This window comes from Meriones unguiculatus, chromosome 16 (genome assembly GCF_030254825.1).
Source record: "Meriones unguiculatus strain TT.TT164.6M chromosome 16, Bangor_MerUng_6.1, whole genome shotgun sequence".
NCBI lineage: Eukaryota > Metazoa > Chordata > Mammalia > Rodentia > Muridae > Meriones > Meriones unguiculatus.
Window position 1 is genome coordinate 20,792,447 of NC_083363.1, and position 13,919 is coordinate 20,806,365.

Genomic DNA, 13,919 nt, shown 5'->3' on the forward strand with positions numbered 1-13,919 from the left:
GTTAAATGTACTTGCAAGGAAATGATACTATGTAACCCAGTTTAATAAAACAAGAAATTAAATTAAAAGGAAAGGGGAAACAGTTTGATAGCTAAATAAGCAAATGAATGTAGAACATCTAAGAGTTTTCCTCATCAGTGACCTCCATTAATCCACACCACTAATGGTTGCTTTGGAAGATTGACTGAAAAAATAGGAAGTTTTTAAAACTATCTCCTGAAATTATTTACTATCTCCATGAACTTGGACATTACCAAAGCTGTCACAGCATTCTGGTTGAAGTGGTTCGGAAAGGGTCTGGATCACAGAGCAGTAGAGTCTTCTATTCATTCAAACACACACACACACACACACACACACACACACACACACACACACATATACCTTCCAAAAATATTAAGTGAAGACTAACTTCTGCGCAGTTCATCATGGTAGCCATTAAGGAAACTATGACCACATGTGATAAGAACTGCACTGAGGATTTTAGCGTCATGTAGTAATGATAAGGAGCTCAACTATTTTGGTGACATCGTTCCCTGGTATAACTAAAATCTTCCAGCCTTCATCCTCAGAGCAGTAAGCGTCAGAGTAACAGCCACATATTGCATTAGCCTAGTGTGTGGGGATGTCATAAGTACTAAAATGATAGAGAAATTCCAGCACTTAGTTACAGATCTCCGGCGGTATCCCAGAAGCTTCCTGTGTTGCAAAATAGGGAGAAAAACTCATAAATGCTGTCAGTTCTCTGGCCTCATCTGCACTGAATGCCTGAAGAAGATGAGCCATTGACTGAAAGTCCGCGGTCAGTTTACTTTAGCGGTCTCGGCTCTAGCCAGAATGATGTTCTATCCACTGGTAGGATTTTCCCCCCTTACATTAGGAGGTGGACCACGCAGGCTTCCTCTGCATACCTGATGTACTGTCACAATCAATAACTGTACTGGGTTGGGCATAAGGAGGAAGAGAAATGAGAAGAAGATGAGCAATCTGTCTTCGAAAGCGATGCCTCCTGCTTCTGGGCTCTCTCCATGATCCATGACAAATACCAGTAAGGTCAAACCCCACCCTGTGCTTATTCTATGAGGTTTATTGTTCTCCCAAGACCTCTTTCCTTTGGGCTCATACTTCCAGAAAAACAAAACAAAACAAAAAATAAATATTCCTTTCAAAAGTCAGAGGATTCAAGCAGATTGCAAAGTTAGGGTTACTTGATAACAAAGAACAGCAGCTTTTCCCCACATACGCCACAGGATGCCGGACCTGCAGTTATTGGAAGCGACATCTCAGGGATGCTGCTCTTGGATTCAGTGCTTAATGGTGCTGCCCGGGACATGTCAGAAATTGGATCAGCCCCGAGGCAGGAACAGACTCTTCTTGCCAAAAGAGCTTTTAGTTCTACTCCCAACCCCAGAGCAAGCACTGAGAAAGGACTGCCCAGAGGAAGCTGCTGCCTTAGCACAGCCTCCTGGGGCCCAGGAGAGGGGGACAGAAAAAGGCAACCCCACTCTGACATTTCATTAACAAAGAGACAGGTGATGTCTGGCAGAACTGAACAAAGGCAAACCTTGTTTTCCTAAGAATCAAGCGATTACGATTTTGTACTCAACAGAGCTTATTGTAAGAAAGAGTTTGAACAGATCAAGGCTTAACAGTAAGCAGTAAGGCCCCTGAAGGGAGAGATTGTGTGGTAACCTCCAGAAGCTGGTCAAACCCGGACCCCTAGGAAAGGATCCACATGCCGTCCTCAGGGGAACCACTTGTGTTACGGTTTGAATCTGCAACACTCCCCATAGGCTCATGTTTTGAATGTTTGGCCTCCAGCAAGTGCAGCTGTTTTGGGGGGATGGGAAGACTTTGGAGGTGGGGTGTACCTAGGGAAAGTAAATTACAAGGGACAAGACTTTGAAAGCTATCCCCACCCCTGCCTGCTCTGTTTCCCCATCAGCTACGGCAGGCACACCAACAGCCATATCCTCCAGTTACCACGGAGGGAATCACCCCACCATGTAATCCTTGCCTTGTTTGAATGAAACTTCTTTGAAACCATAAACCAAAATGAACCTTTTCTCTCGGGTTGACTCTGTCAGATTGATGCAAAAGTAACTGACATTGACAGAGGACAATCATCAGCCTACAGTAAAGATGCTCAGGCAGATGTTCAAAACACATTTAAATTCAGATGCAAGAATATTAGTACAGCCAGTAGCATTCCACAGATTCTCAGGAGTGCGGCTTTAGCCTTCTCAGAAAGGTCATTGCTCATTTTCATAAATCCATAAGCTACAGAATAACTTTCGAATTGTGTGGATACACAGTGAAGTCATGCCTGATGCCCAAGCCTAGTATCTAAATTAGACCACAAGTGATTATCTAAACTAAAAATTTAGTTCTAATAGACAGACCTGCTTGGGTATGTGAAACAGCTTCTAAAAATATTTCACCACGAGTGCAATAAGAAAATGAGAAGGAGCTCAGCAATTAGAAACAGACAGTTTGACCTAACCAAGACACCTGCCACTAACTGGAAGAAAAAATGGATAGTCAATACTTTCAGTCTTGTTTCTTTCATGTGCATAGTTTAATTATCAATTAAGCAAAAATTTAATGATCTACAAAATGACAGGTGTGGAAATGAGAAATAAAGTGAACGCGTAACTCCCACTGCATAACGTCAAAACAAACTCAGTTTTACAAGTATTGATGGTACAACCCAGAGCACAAGGATAACAATAAATTAACTAATTCAATTAAACACAAAAAGCATGCAGAACTTCAGACGGGGAGTATTTGGCCTTCTGTGTCAATGTTCTGGTTATTATAGATCAGTTTCTATCTCCAGAGAAGCAGCTCAATGATTGGTGAGAGTGACTTTAAAAATAAAGATGGATCACAAAGATCTGCAGTGCTTTTTGCCAGATTTTATCTGTAGCCAGAGCACAAAACTGCTTTGAACTGTCCATTACATGCTCACTCTGCCTCTACACAGCAAGGGGAGAGATACAAGCAAGATGGTTTAAAACATTTGAGATGGCACCCAGTGGGGTTCTCGAGGAATTACTGCAATGAGTGTGACTATGGTTGACCAGTTGTATTTCACCTAGGCTCTTAGCCTAAGTCTGCCTTTTTCCTAAATTACCATGTGCATCGTTTCTGCAGACATGTCACTGAGTTTAATTCTTAGCTTGTCAAAGCACATAAAGCAAATGGTTGGTTTTGGCCAAGTGAACAAGAAAATAAAATCATAATTAAAATGAAAACGAAAGAAATCCTGAATACTATTTCATTAGAAATTTTAATTAATATTTAATCACCCAGTATTTCCAAAGAAAATGCTTTCATCCTATCAAGTCTTAGGCACTAAGTTGGGCAAAGTATCTATTTAGCTCTGTTTTCTGGGCTTGTTTAGTCACAGCTCTGGAGGACAGATGATGCTGCTGTTTAGAAAATGTTCTCTGGAAGAACCACACTGTATAAAAAGAAGCTTTAACAACATCAACAGCACATCTTACCCCCACAAGACAGTTGTTGAAATGCTCTTATTTATTCCTCATGGGCACACTGTTTACCAACATGTAAGAATAGAAAACTCTTGTGACAGAAGGTTTGGCAGGCAATGCAATGCTTTCTCTACAGTCTATTTTGAAATTAATTTCATATTTAAAGCCTTGGAAAGGAGGAAAATTCCGTTTATGATGCACTAACATCACGGATGTAGTCATTTGTATTTGAGTAAACATGCTGGCCCAAATCGGATATTGGTAGCCCAAGGTCAAGAAAACTTGCTCGAATAATCTGCTCTCTTAGAGGATACTACAGAGAGTCATATCAGTTACAGAGATAACATGCTGATGTCAGACCCCAGGGGTTTTCCCTGGACTGCCAAATCTGTGGCTGTACCAAAAGAAAAAAAAATTTAAACAAGTTTCTGTACTAGGGATATACCTATTGAAATGAGGACTTAAAGTATTTAAAGAGAGGCAACAGACCTTTAAGAACAAATACCTGGGACTAAACATAAGCATCCCTCTGAAACATGCCCAGGGTAAAAACCATTAGGATTAGAAAATATATCAATTGAAATGGAAGCATAGGACCCGTTCTGCTAACATTATTTAAGTGGATTTTTTTTTTCTAGGAGGAAATTAGATGTGATCTTTAGAGATGTGTGCTTAATTAAAGGACAGTCCTTTCCTTCTGGGATTCTTACACCTGCAGTTGAGAAGAGGAATTATCACAAATATCAGAGAAACAAGACAAGATGTGGAAACTTGTCCTGAAACACAGGCGAGAAAGGGCACTTCAGCTGACTCCAGAGAGCACTGTGGAAACCAAAGGACTCGGTTTCCCTGTCCATGGGCACAGGCACTACACATGTATAATGTCCACGAAGGAGGGAACATGTGTGCTACAGTATAAGTCTGAAGTTCAGGAAAACTCCCGTACTTGATTAACATTTGACTAACCCTCCTGCAACCCATAGACTGAAATCTGCCTATCAGCAGCAAAAGAATAAAGAACGACTTCCCCAAACTGTTTTCCACTGACTCATGAGGCACAGTGGATGGCACAGGTATTTCCATGGACGGTTTCCCTTCTGCAATAACAAAGACAACGCGCACAGGCATCAAAGAAACAAAAGATGTACTTTTTAAAAAAATACCAACATGTTCTATATTCAGCTCCTATGGGTAACTCTATGCAGTTTAGTAGTTATATGACTCTTATGTGCCTTGAGTGATGTAGGCCATATATTAATCATTTTGAAGCTTTTCTTTTTTTCCCCTCTTTCACAGAAAACAGGCATGATTTGATATGTGGCTCTCACTATTAGCAACTGAGAAATTTAGACTAATTTTCCAAACAGTCTGGGTGCTCTGATGGCTAAGCGTTTTGAACTCAAGATGTAATAAAACAAGACAAAACAAAATCTTTGAATAAGACTATTATGCTTTGTAGTCCTCCATTTTTCTTACCTATTATGTGGAATTAATGTTATTTCAAACAAGATTATTAAGAGTATGGTACATATAATAGTTATCATGTAACAGTGCTGACATGAAGGCAAAGACCCAAGAACCTAAGACAGTGCCTGGAGTATCAGAGCCGCTTAAGGAATAGATGAGTGGGTGGTTATGCTATTGGACTGGAAATAGATTCTTGCATCCTCCTGGGGAATGGTGGAGTACATGTTCCTTAAAATTTTAAGAAATATTTCATGAACCATTACTAAATGATAGTTAAGATTTATCTAGATTATCCTTTTGCCTCTGACAGGACCTTACCAAACTAACAAGACACCAAGACACATGTCCAATCTTATCCTTAAAAATCCATAAACCTTCCTCAGAACAAGTCCACTTAATCTCCATAGAATCCAGAACTTCCTCCATCGCCATCACACACCATCTATAAAGTCTATAAAAGTCATATATTTCTGCAAACAACATTCGCATTCTTTGATCTCCCTCCAGCATTTCCTTATTCATGTTTCCTTGGCTACAGTCCGTCTACACTTCTTTTCCTTCTTGGTGCTTTGTTCCCAGTGGGTACAGCTTCCCACTGGGGAGGCCATAATACAGCATGAACAATCCATTTTCCCAGGACTGGCAGGAGGGTCAGTCCCACAGGCAACCTACTGCGTGCAGATGAGAGTCTCACCTGGCTGGGTGCCTTTGGAGACAGCACTTTTATCAGCCTCTTAGATAGTTCAAGGAAGAGTTATTTGTACTTTATTAGGGTGTGTTCATTTGTAAAATAGTTCATGCTTTAAACAATTTCCTATTTATTGTAAGAGCAAAGAGGCTCTTTTTATGCAGATTTTTAAGAAGGGAAGAAGTATTTAAGCCTTTAATTATAGCTTTTTCTCTTAGTCATTTCAACATCTAGGGTAATGTCTACACACTTGAATATAGAACAGATTCTGTTGCCTGTGCCTAGTTTTGATAGCATCCATGTTCTCTTCCCTAATTTGACTCAGTGGGTCAAAATGAAAAGTCAGACTACTTTGTATATGTATAGTGTATCACTCTGCCTCTTGTTATTTTGTGATAACACACAAAATCTTAATCCTAAGTATTCTATAACTGAATAATAATTTTAAAAGGGGGAAAAAAAAGGATATGACTTCTCCTAGGCATGGTGGAGCAGGTTTCTTGTAGATAAATGGTGAGTATAGTCAGAGGCAGGGACATCTTGGAGAGTTCAGAGACAACATGGCCCTGAACCATGTAAGAGAAGAGCAGAAAGAAGTAAGGAGAAGGGACAGAGGGGAAACAGGTGTAGCACCTAGGATGTCCAAAACAGAATATGGTAACAAAAATTGTTGTTTTATATAAATAAGAACAGCTTGGGGCAGAGCAACCCAGCCCCTGGGCTGAAGAATTTGGGGTGGTGGTTTGAATAAGTATTACCCCCCCCCCCATAGATTGAAGAGTTTGAATGTTTGGCCATAGGGACTGGCACTATTAGGAGGCGTGACCTTATTGGAGTAGGGTGTGGCCTTGTTGGAGGAAGTATGTCACTGTGGAGGCAGAGCTTTGACGTCCTGAATGCTCAAGCTAGTCCCAAGGTGAAACATAACCAGTCTTCTCCTTGTTGCCTGGGAATCAACACGCAGAACTCTCAGCTTCTTCCTCAGCACTATGTCTGCCTGGATACGGCCATGCTTCCCACCATGATTATCATTGGCTACACCTCTGAGACTGTAAGGCATCAGCCCCAATTCAATGTATTCTTTTATAAGATGTACCATGGTCATAGTGTCCCTTCACAGCAATAAAACCCTAAATCACCCTGTAACCTTCAGGGACTGAGGGATTCCGGAAAAACCTGGCAGCCAGGTCTGCTTTGATATGCTAAACAGGCACCTCAGCCTTCTGTCCCCGTGTGTAAGACTCAACAATAACCATGGAAAAAGAGCCATAAAAGAGGAAATGGACCTTTTCTATGAATAAATGTTATCTCCTGATGTGTGATATACAGATAAATACCTCTGATGATACAGCCATTTTTCTAATTCCCTTTAAAAATATTGAAATTGTATGCAAGCTATATTCTTTTTACCTGAGTTCCTTTGAGCATCCTAATCACTGAAGAATTTTAGACTTTGCAACAAAAAGAAAAATGGCCATTTGATCACTGAAAGTATATTAGGTAGGCTGTCTCAACCAAGGACAAGCTGATTAAAACATGTGGTTTCATTCAAATTCAGGTTTCTGTGCCTATTTTGTCCACCCAGAGAATTGCTTCTCACAACACTGAAAGAGGATGGTCGCTTTCACCAGGAAAATCCTCAGATCTCATTCCTCTCACATTGCCACAGTACAGAAGGCTGTATCCATGGGAACTACAATCCTTAGCATCAAAATGAGACACCAAAGAATATTTGGGGAGGTAAAAATGATTCTGGTGGAAATTACAATATTAATGTCTCAAAGAATATATTAGTCGATTTACTATAGGGTAACCTAGGAGGGAGAGAGGTTGGGGAGATTACTAGAGCTTGAGATTGGAACAAAGGGGCAGTAACTGTGCAGTCTGCTGAGATGTGAAAAGGTTGGTGTTGTCATTTAGTAGAACACTGTAGGGAGTAAACAGGTCATGCATGCAGGGTTAGGTAAGAGAAGACTACCTAGAAAGTGAACATGTGCGTGTGTGCGTGTGTGTGTGTGTGTGTGTGTTTATTTGAGTGTTGGTGTACATTAATATGTGTAAATAAACGTAGACTACAGAAGTCAACCTTGGTTTTATCTTCCTCAATCACTATCTACCTTACTTTTTTGATACATAGTCTCCCATTGAACCTGGAGTTTTCATATTTGGCTCAATTGGCTGGCCAGAGAGCCCCACTGGAATTATAAGAGTATCCCATTACCTGGCTATTAATGTGGGTGCAGGTAATGAGGAGCCAGAGCTCCATATTGGCATAGTAAGCACTCACTGCCTCAGCTGTCTCTCCAGTCCCTTAAGTGAAGGTTTAAGGACTAAGTACCATCATTCCCAATTGTTAAAACTTAGTCTTTTCAGAAACTTGCTGTTGAATCTATGGAGCCTTATAGTTACCAGACTTGAAGGTCCCACTGGGAACTTAATTACATATTCACATTTTTAGTTTTTCCATTATAATGAGTTGAAAATTGATCTTCGAAATTAGTCAGCAGGACTAAGTTACAAGAATAGGCCACTGTGTTCAGCTCAGCTACCTTATCCTGTGGGAAGAAGAGGCTTTATGAGAAGCATACATGGTATAATGGTCTTAAGACATGCCCAATCTCGGATGGGATGAGTGCATATTAGGACTATAGCTTCTAGCCCATTCAGAGGCTGCACTCAAATCATAAGAGAAACAGAAAAGGATGATTGGCATTGCAGCTTGAAATTTATTGTGTTCCTATTGTCCTGACTTACTAGCCAACTGTCTAGAAACCTTCACAGGAAGAAATATTATGACCTACTAATTTTATATAGTTAATAAAAGGAATTTGAATTTACCAACTTTCATATTGAATACTGAGCATTTTCTCAGGGTTTTTTTTTTTTTTCTGAATCTAGACTACTTTGAATTTCACATGCCCCTTGGTGATGATACAGACAGTGAGGCAAGGAAGGACTTGTCCTAGTAGATAGCATTAAACATCTTTTCAAGTACATTTTTCCATGGAAATGAAATGAAATTATATTCAAGAAAAGGGGCAGATGAGTTCTCATTAGCATGATCAAGCAAATGTGATGTGGATTCAAAATGTGTATATTGAGCCACTGAGTTATTACTCCCATTAAGAGTTTCCTGGAATTCCCCTGCAGGTGAAAGGTCTCCATATAAATATGTATACAGAATACATATCAATACTTATTGGCCAGATTTATCTAATTGGGTTCCATGCTGTGAACGTTTGCCAGCACCTTTTTATCCATTCTTTCCATAGACATTTGCAGCTCTTATTGTTTGAATCCAACTAAGATGCTGCCACTGTGGGTGTTTCTCAGGTAGACCTTCGGAGCTTTATGCCTCTCTTTCCCCCGCTTTGATTGCCACAAAGAATGGACACTCCAGGTACTCAGCAATTCAAAGTTTTTAATGCTTTGTTTTTTATGGCTGTGTATTTTGTGCTTACCTGGAATTCTGTACCAAAGCAAAGGACTTGATTATATTATCTTACGTTGTATAAAGTTATCTGGTATTTGTATCATTTAAAATTATTTATTATTATTTTTTCCCATATTTTATGGTAAATTCCAATATTTGGAAGGATGATTTGGGACCAAAGGAACAGTGAAGTTTGAAAAGAACTTTTATGATTCAGCCCTATGTAAGGTCAGACCCTAGTATATAAGCTTGTGATGTAGTGGCTTTTGTTTGTGCATTTTTAAGAAAATTCATTGCTCCCCAAATTATAAATCTGCATTATACCCGAAAGAAGTCTAAAATGGCTCTCCATTGAGTACAGAACACCATGGCAGCCTTTCAATAACACAGACTCTCTATCCTTCTCAGTTGTGCAGGTAGCGCTGAGAGCAAGCATTGTCTGGAAGACCTAATTCCCTTTTTCACTGCTTCTCATCAGGAGAGTACACTTTGTCCAGAAAATCTTTTATGGGCGAGTTCTTAGGGCAAGATGAGTGGAGAAATGGATGGATTTCTTCCAGTTCCCAGGAAGTTTAACTACAGATCCCAGCCAACCAACCCACCCTTGGAAGAATGAAATAATTCAATGTAGTAAAAGAAGTTAATATTTATCTCATAACTGAGAATCATCTGCCAGACCCTTTTTGCTTCTGCTTTTGTTGAAGAGCATACACAATGCATTCCCAAACATTCTTTTTCTTGTTTCGTGTACAAGTGGCACCTCTAACATCAACTTCTGTGATATATAGAAATATTATTTGGCCAATCAAAAGTGACAAAATGACTCTTTAAGGGCAGTTAGTTTTGTGTAAGCGAAGAGCTTCAATTATAACAGAATTCTGACACAATAAAATAAAACCAATGAAGAAGTGATCCTTTGAGTGTGACATGGTCAAACTGAAGCTTCACTCTTCCAAAACAGCTTTTATACAGTGTGGTGTGAAGAAAAAGAGGGAAATAAAAAGGAGAAGAAGTGAGGGGAAGAAAAGGCTATAGCCATTATGTACCACACTCTCAGACTATTAGAGATTCCATTATAAACTCAACTGTACAGAAGCATAGTCTATAGACATATAAAATAACCTCAATGACATTCATTTAAAGAAGGTTATTATAATCATTCCAAAGTCATTGACATAAACTCAGCTTTATCATCAGGTGGTAGATTTTACTCAGGGCCAAAAGACTTTGCAAATTGGTCACCTTTTAAAATTATAATTGCAAGTGGATACAAAAGAGATTTTTATTCATACAGAATTCCTTGAATGTCCACTATTGTAGATTTAGTCTGTACTGTAACTCAGTGTCTCATTTCTCTCACAGGAGGACTGGTGTGCATCTCAGGAGTAGACCACTTGCCTAGCATGTGTAAGGCTATTGTTTGAACCCCAGTAGCAAACAAAAATAATCAACAAACAAAAATTGTTTCTCCAGAGGATGAAGGGCCCAACACTAAGAGTCCCAAAATTCTGAAGATAGTAAAATTAAAACATATAAGCATCATATCCCAAGACTGTAGCCTAGAGCTTAGTAGAGTCATCAAAACACTTCTTAAATAACATGACTGACTTTTAAATTCTAGTAAGAAGCTTGACCACACAAATTTAGTTACAGTCAACTCACCAATTATACATAGAAACTGAACAATTTTTTTTTTCTATGGCAAGAAGCACACGTTTCCAGCAGGTTAGGTACCAGATAAATAAAGTATGGGCATTAATTGGTAAAACAGTTGAAAAACCCTTTTGTGCCTAAAGAAATGCAAGTGAGAAGCTTATGCCAGTGTCTTCCTTCACAATGGTAAAGAAAGTATGGGTGCAAAGCCTCCCAGTAAACTTAGCTCACTTTATCTTTACCTTCATTTTGTAATGATATTCCCTGGGAAGGGCAGGGCTGAATGACACCTGTGGGTTTTATTCTCTAGGTACTACCTGTCAGTTAGCCAGCCTATGATGACAATGACAGGATCCCAATTACACATTGCACACATTGGTTTAACCTCAACGGTTTATGTTATTTGTAAGCTTAACTCCAACACTTAGTTAAATTAAAGAACCAATGAACTGTGAAATAAAGCAGTGTGGTTGGCCTGGGGAGTGGAAATGGACACTAGAATGGTCTAGGGTCTCAGTAGACTTGTCTCCCTCTAAATTCACTCATGACTTGAACGGGGTGGATCTCTTTCTTTGCTGAGCCTCTTCTGACAGCGGCACATGTTTCTTCTGGCTTCTCTCTTTTAATCAAGGGCTTTTTGGCTGGAGCCTTCATTCTCCACATGACAACTGGGTGCCGGGGACCTGCAGAGCTGTGGATGCGGATGATCTTGGTGGAGGCAATGTATGACATCTTCACTGTTTGCACCACAGCATTCATTAAGTTTTTGGCTGCCTGGATCAGGGAGGTGACACTGTCCAACTGTAGGGAAAAAAATAATGAAGAGAAAGCTGCTATTTAAAAGGGTAGTTAGGAATGCAAGGCTTGTGGAATTAGAGGTTGACAAGGATAAATTTCTTTGACCCAAGATATGAATGAGCTAACTCTTATCTTCCATGTTGATATGTAACCATTTACATAATTTCATCCCATTATTTTTAAGATTTATCTGATGCATACATACCCCCATGATTTGTTTTTAATGTGATATCTTTAAAAGCGTTAAATTCTTTCTATTTGCAAGGATACTATGCACACATGCACACATTACATGAAAGTGTAGACACACGTCATTTTTTGTAGGTTTCTTAAGTAATTACATTTAAGTGGGTCTCTGTTTTAATATAGAAACATTTTTTTTTCCTGTAATAGAGACTTCTAATATAGGAAGAAATGAGAGTTCAAATAAAATTGAGTTTAAAGTCCAGACTCCTCTTTTGGCAACCTGGGAAAAATGTTCATCAAATCAGTTAACTCAGAAAAAAAAATGTTTATTAAAGGTAAAGTAATATATACATAAGAATCCAGTAGAGTAGCTGCAAAAAGTTTGCTATAATTAAGGAGCATTACCTTTGCAACCTATGAAAACTGGCAAATTGCTTAATGACATAGAAGTACTCACAAAATTACTAAAAATATCTTTCCCAAGATGATCTTGTTTGTTAAATTTTTAGAGTGCTATTCATGTAAACAAGCTCAGAAAAAAAAAATGGAGTGGCATTCCTAGAATTTTTCAAAATATCTTAGCTCTAAGCCAAGTCGATTCATTTTTATACAAGCCATGCCATTTCATGCCGAGGCTGATGGTCCTCTGCAGACAACTGAAATGGGAAGATATGCCTCTGCTGTCCCCTCTGTGAAGGGAGCTGTCAGGGCTGAGGCTCGAACACTGGCTCTGTACAGGTACCAAACCCGGAAGCAGCTGCTGGCCTAAGTGTTGTGCCTTTACTGTTTGAGGAGCTTCATCTCACACACAGAACAAATCAGTGAGGCAGAGTGGGAAGCTAAGGTTATGTGCCTGGGGCAGTCGTCAATCTGGTGGCTTCCTCCCAAGAAAAGTGAATTAGCTCCATAATTTGCCAAGCCTGAGATCGTTGAAAAGATACCTCTGTGTGTGTGTGTGTGTGTGTGTGTGTGTGTTGTTTGTGTGCAAGTGTGCCTATGCATGCATGTGTAGACATTGGTGTCATTATCTCCCTCTATTCCCTATCTTACTTGCTGGGATAGTGTTTGCCATGGAACCTGGAACTCACTGACTGGCTAATGTGCCTGTCCAGTGAGCACCCGTGATCTCGGAGAACATTAGGCAGTTTTTTCACCTGCACAGAGCCTTATCAAACTACTTGAGCCATTGTCCAACTGCCAATAGATTGATAAATAAAATTGTCTCTCTTATAATTGTTTTCATTAAAAGCCTAGTCTCAGAGCTGGGTTACTTTTTTCTGGTATTGTTGGACAGTGAGACACCTAAGACTTCAAAATATCACAAGCTTTTTTTGCCAATGCCTTCAATTACTTTCCAGAACTTGATGACAAGACCTTTTTTGCTGAAGATACCATGTACTAGGACAAAAAACAGGAAAAATCAAGCTGCTACTAACCTGGTTAGATTTCCTAGTGCTGGAATGTGCTATGAACACTACCAGTAATTTACAAAAGTAATCAATAATCCACCCCGCTGTGTCCCTGATGACCTATGGGAATGACTGGACTGGCAAAACATGCCCACTGGTGCAACAGTGGCACAAATGTTGCACAACACAATCAGAAAGATTTAAGGCTCATGCCACATGAAACCCATACCTGACATACTTATCAGGCTAAAGAACCTGTGGCTAGCCAGGTCGTAGACTATGGACAAGAATCTGCTTCTATTATCATCTGTTAAATGAACATAGGACCAGATTCGTTCCTAATAATTTGTAACTCTACCAATAGATTAAGGTACCTCTCAGACCTCATCAGAGAAGTTTCCATTTGCAGTGGATGGTGATGAACACTGAGAGCCACAACTGGTCAAGGTGCAGAGAATGACAGACTGCAAGCTGTTCAGAACCAAAGAGAATATATGTGCTGTACACCCCTACGCCAAAGGCAAACAAGGGTATGTAATGAGCTAAAGAGCCAGAAAAAGTAGATGAGCGCAAGGAAATAGTGTCTTGATGAAGCAGGGAGCTGCAAGAATAAATTTCTACCTATTATTGTTAGTATATACAAGGCCAGTGCAAGCCTAAGCCAAAGCCAAATTCTAGGATGGAGAGGCTGTCTGTGCATGGAGTTCCTCTGCTAATGGAGGAGCTGTGGGCAATTGTTACCTGCCAAGTGAGGAAGTCAGTGCTCACTAAGGGTGTAGCCCCTGACA

The 13,919-nt window shown here is 39.8% G+C and overlaps 1 protein-coding gene across 2 annotated transcripts in view; it reads right to left on the reverse strand.

Annotated features, from left to right (window-relative positions):
• Positions 1 to 2,572: 2,572 nt before the first annotated feature.
• Ctnna3 (catenin alpha 3) overlaps positions 2,573 to 13,919 on the reverse strand; it is a 1,666,920-nt gene continuing 1,655,573 nt past the window's right edge. For both annotated transcript variants that reach the window (XM_060369423.1, XM_060369422.1), the window contains exon 18: positions 2,573 to 11,539. In XM_060369423.1, the coding sequence (XP_060225406.1) occupies positions 11,252 to 11,539 (288 nt within the window). In that variant the 3' untranslated portion in view covers positions 2,573 to 11,251. The remainder of the gene's footprint in view (positions 11,540 to 13,919) is intronic.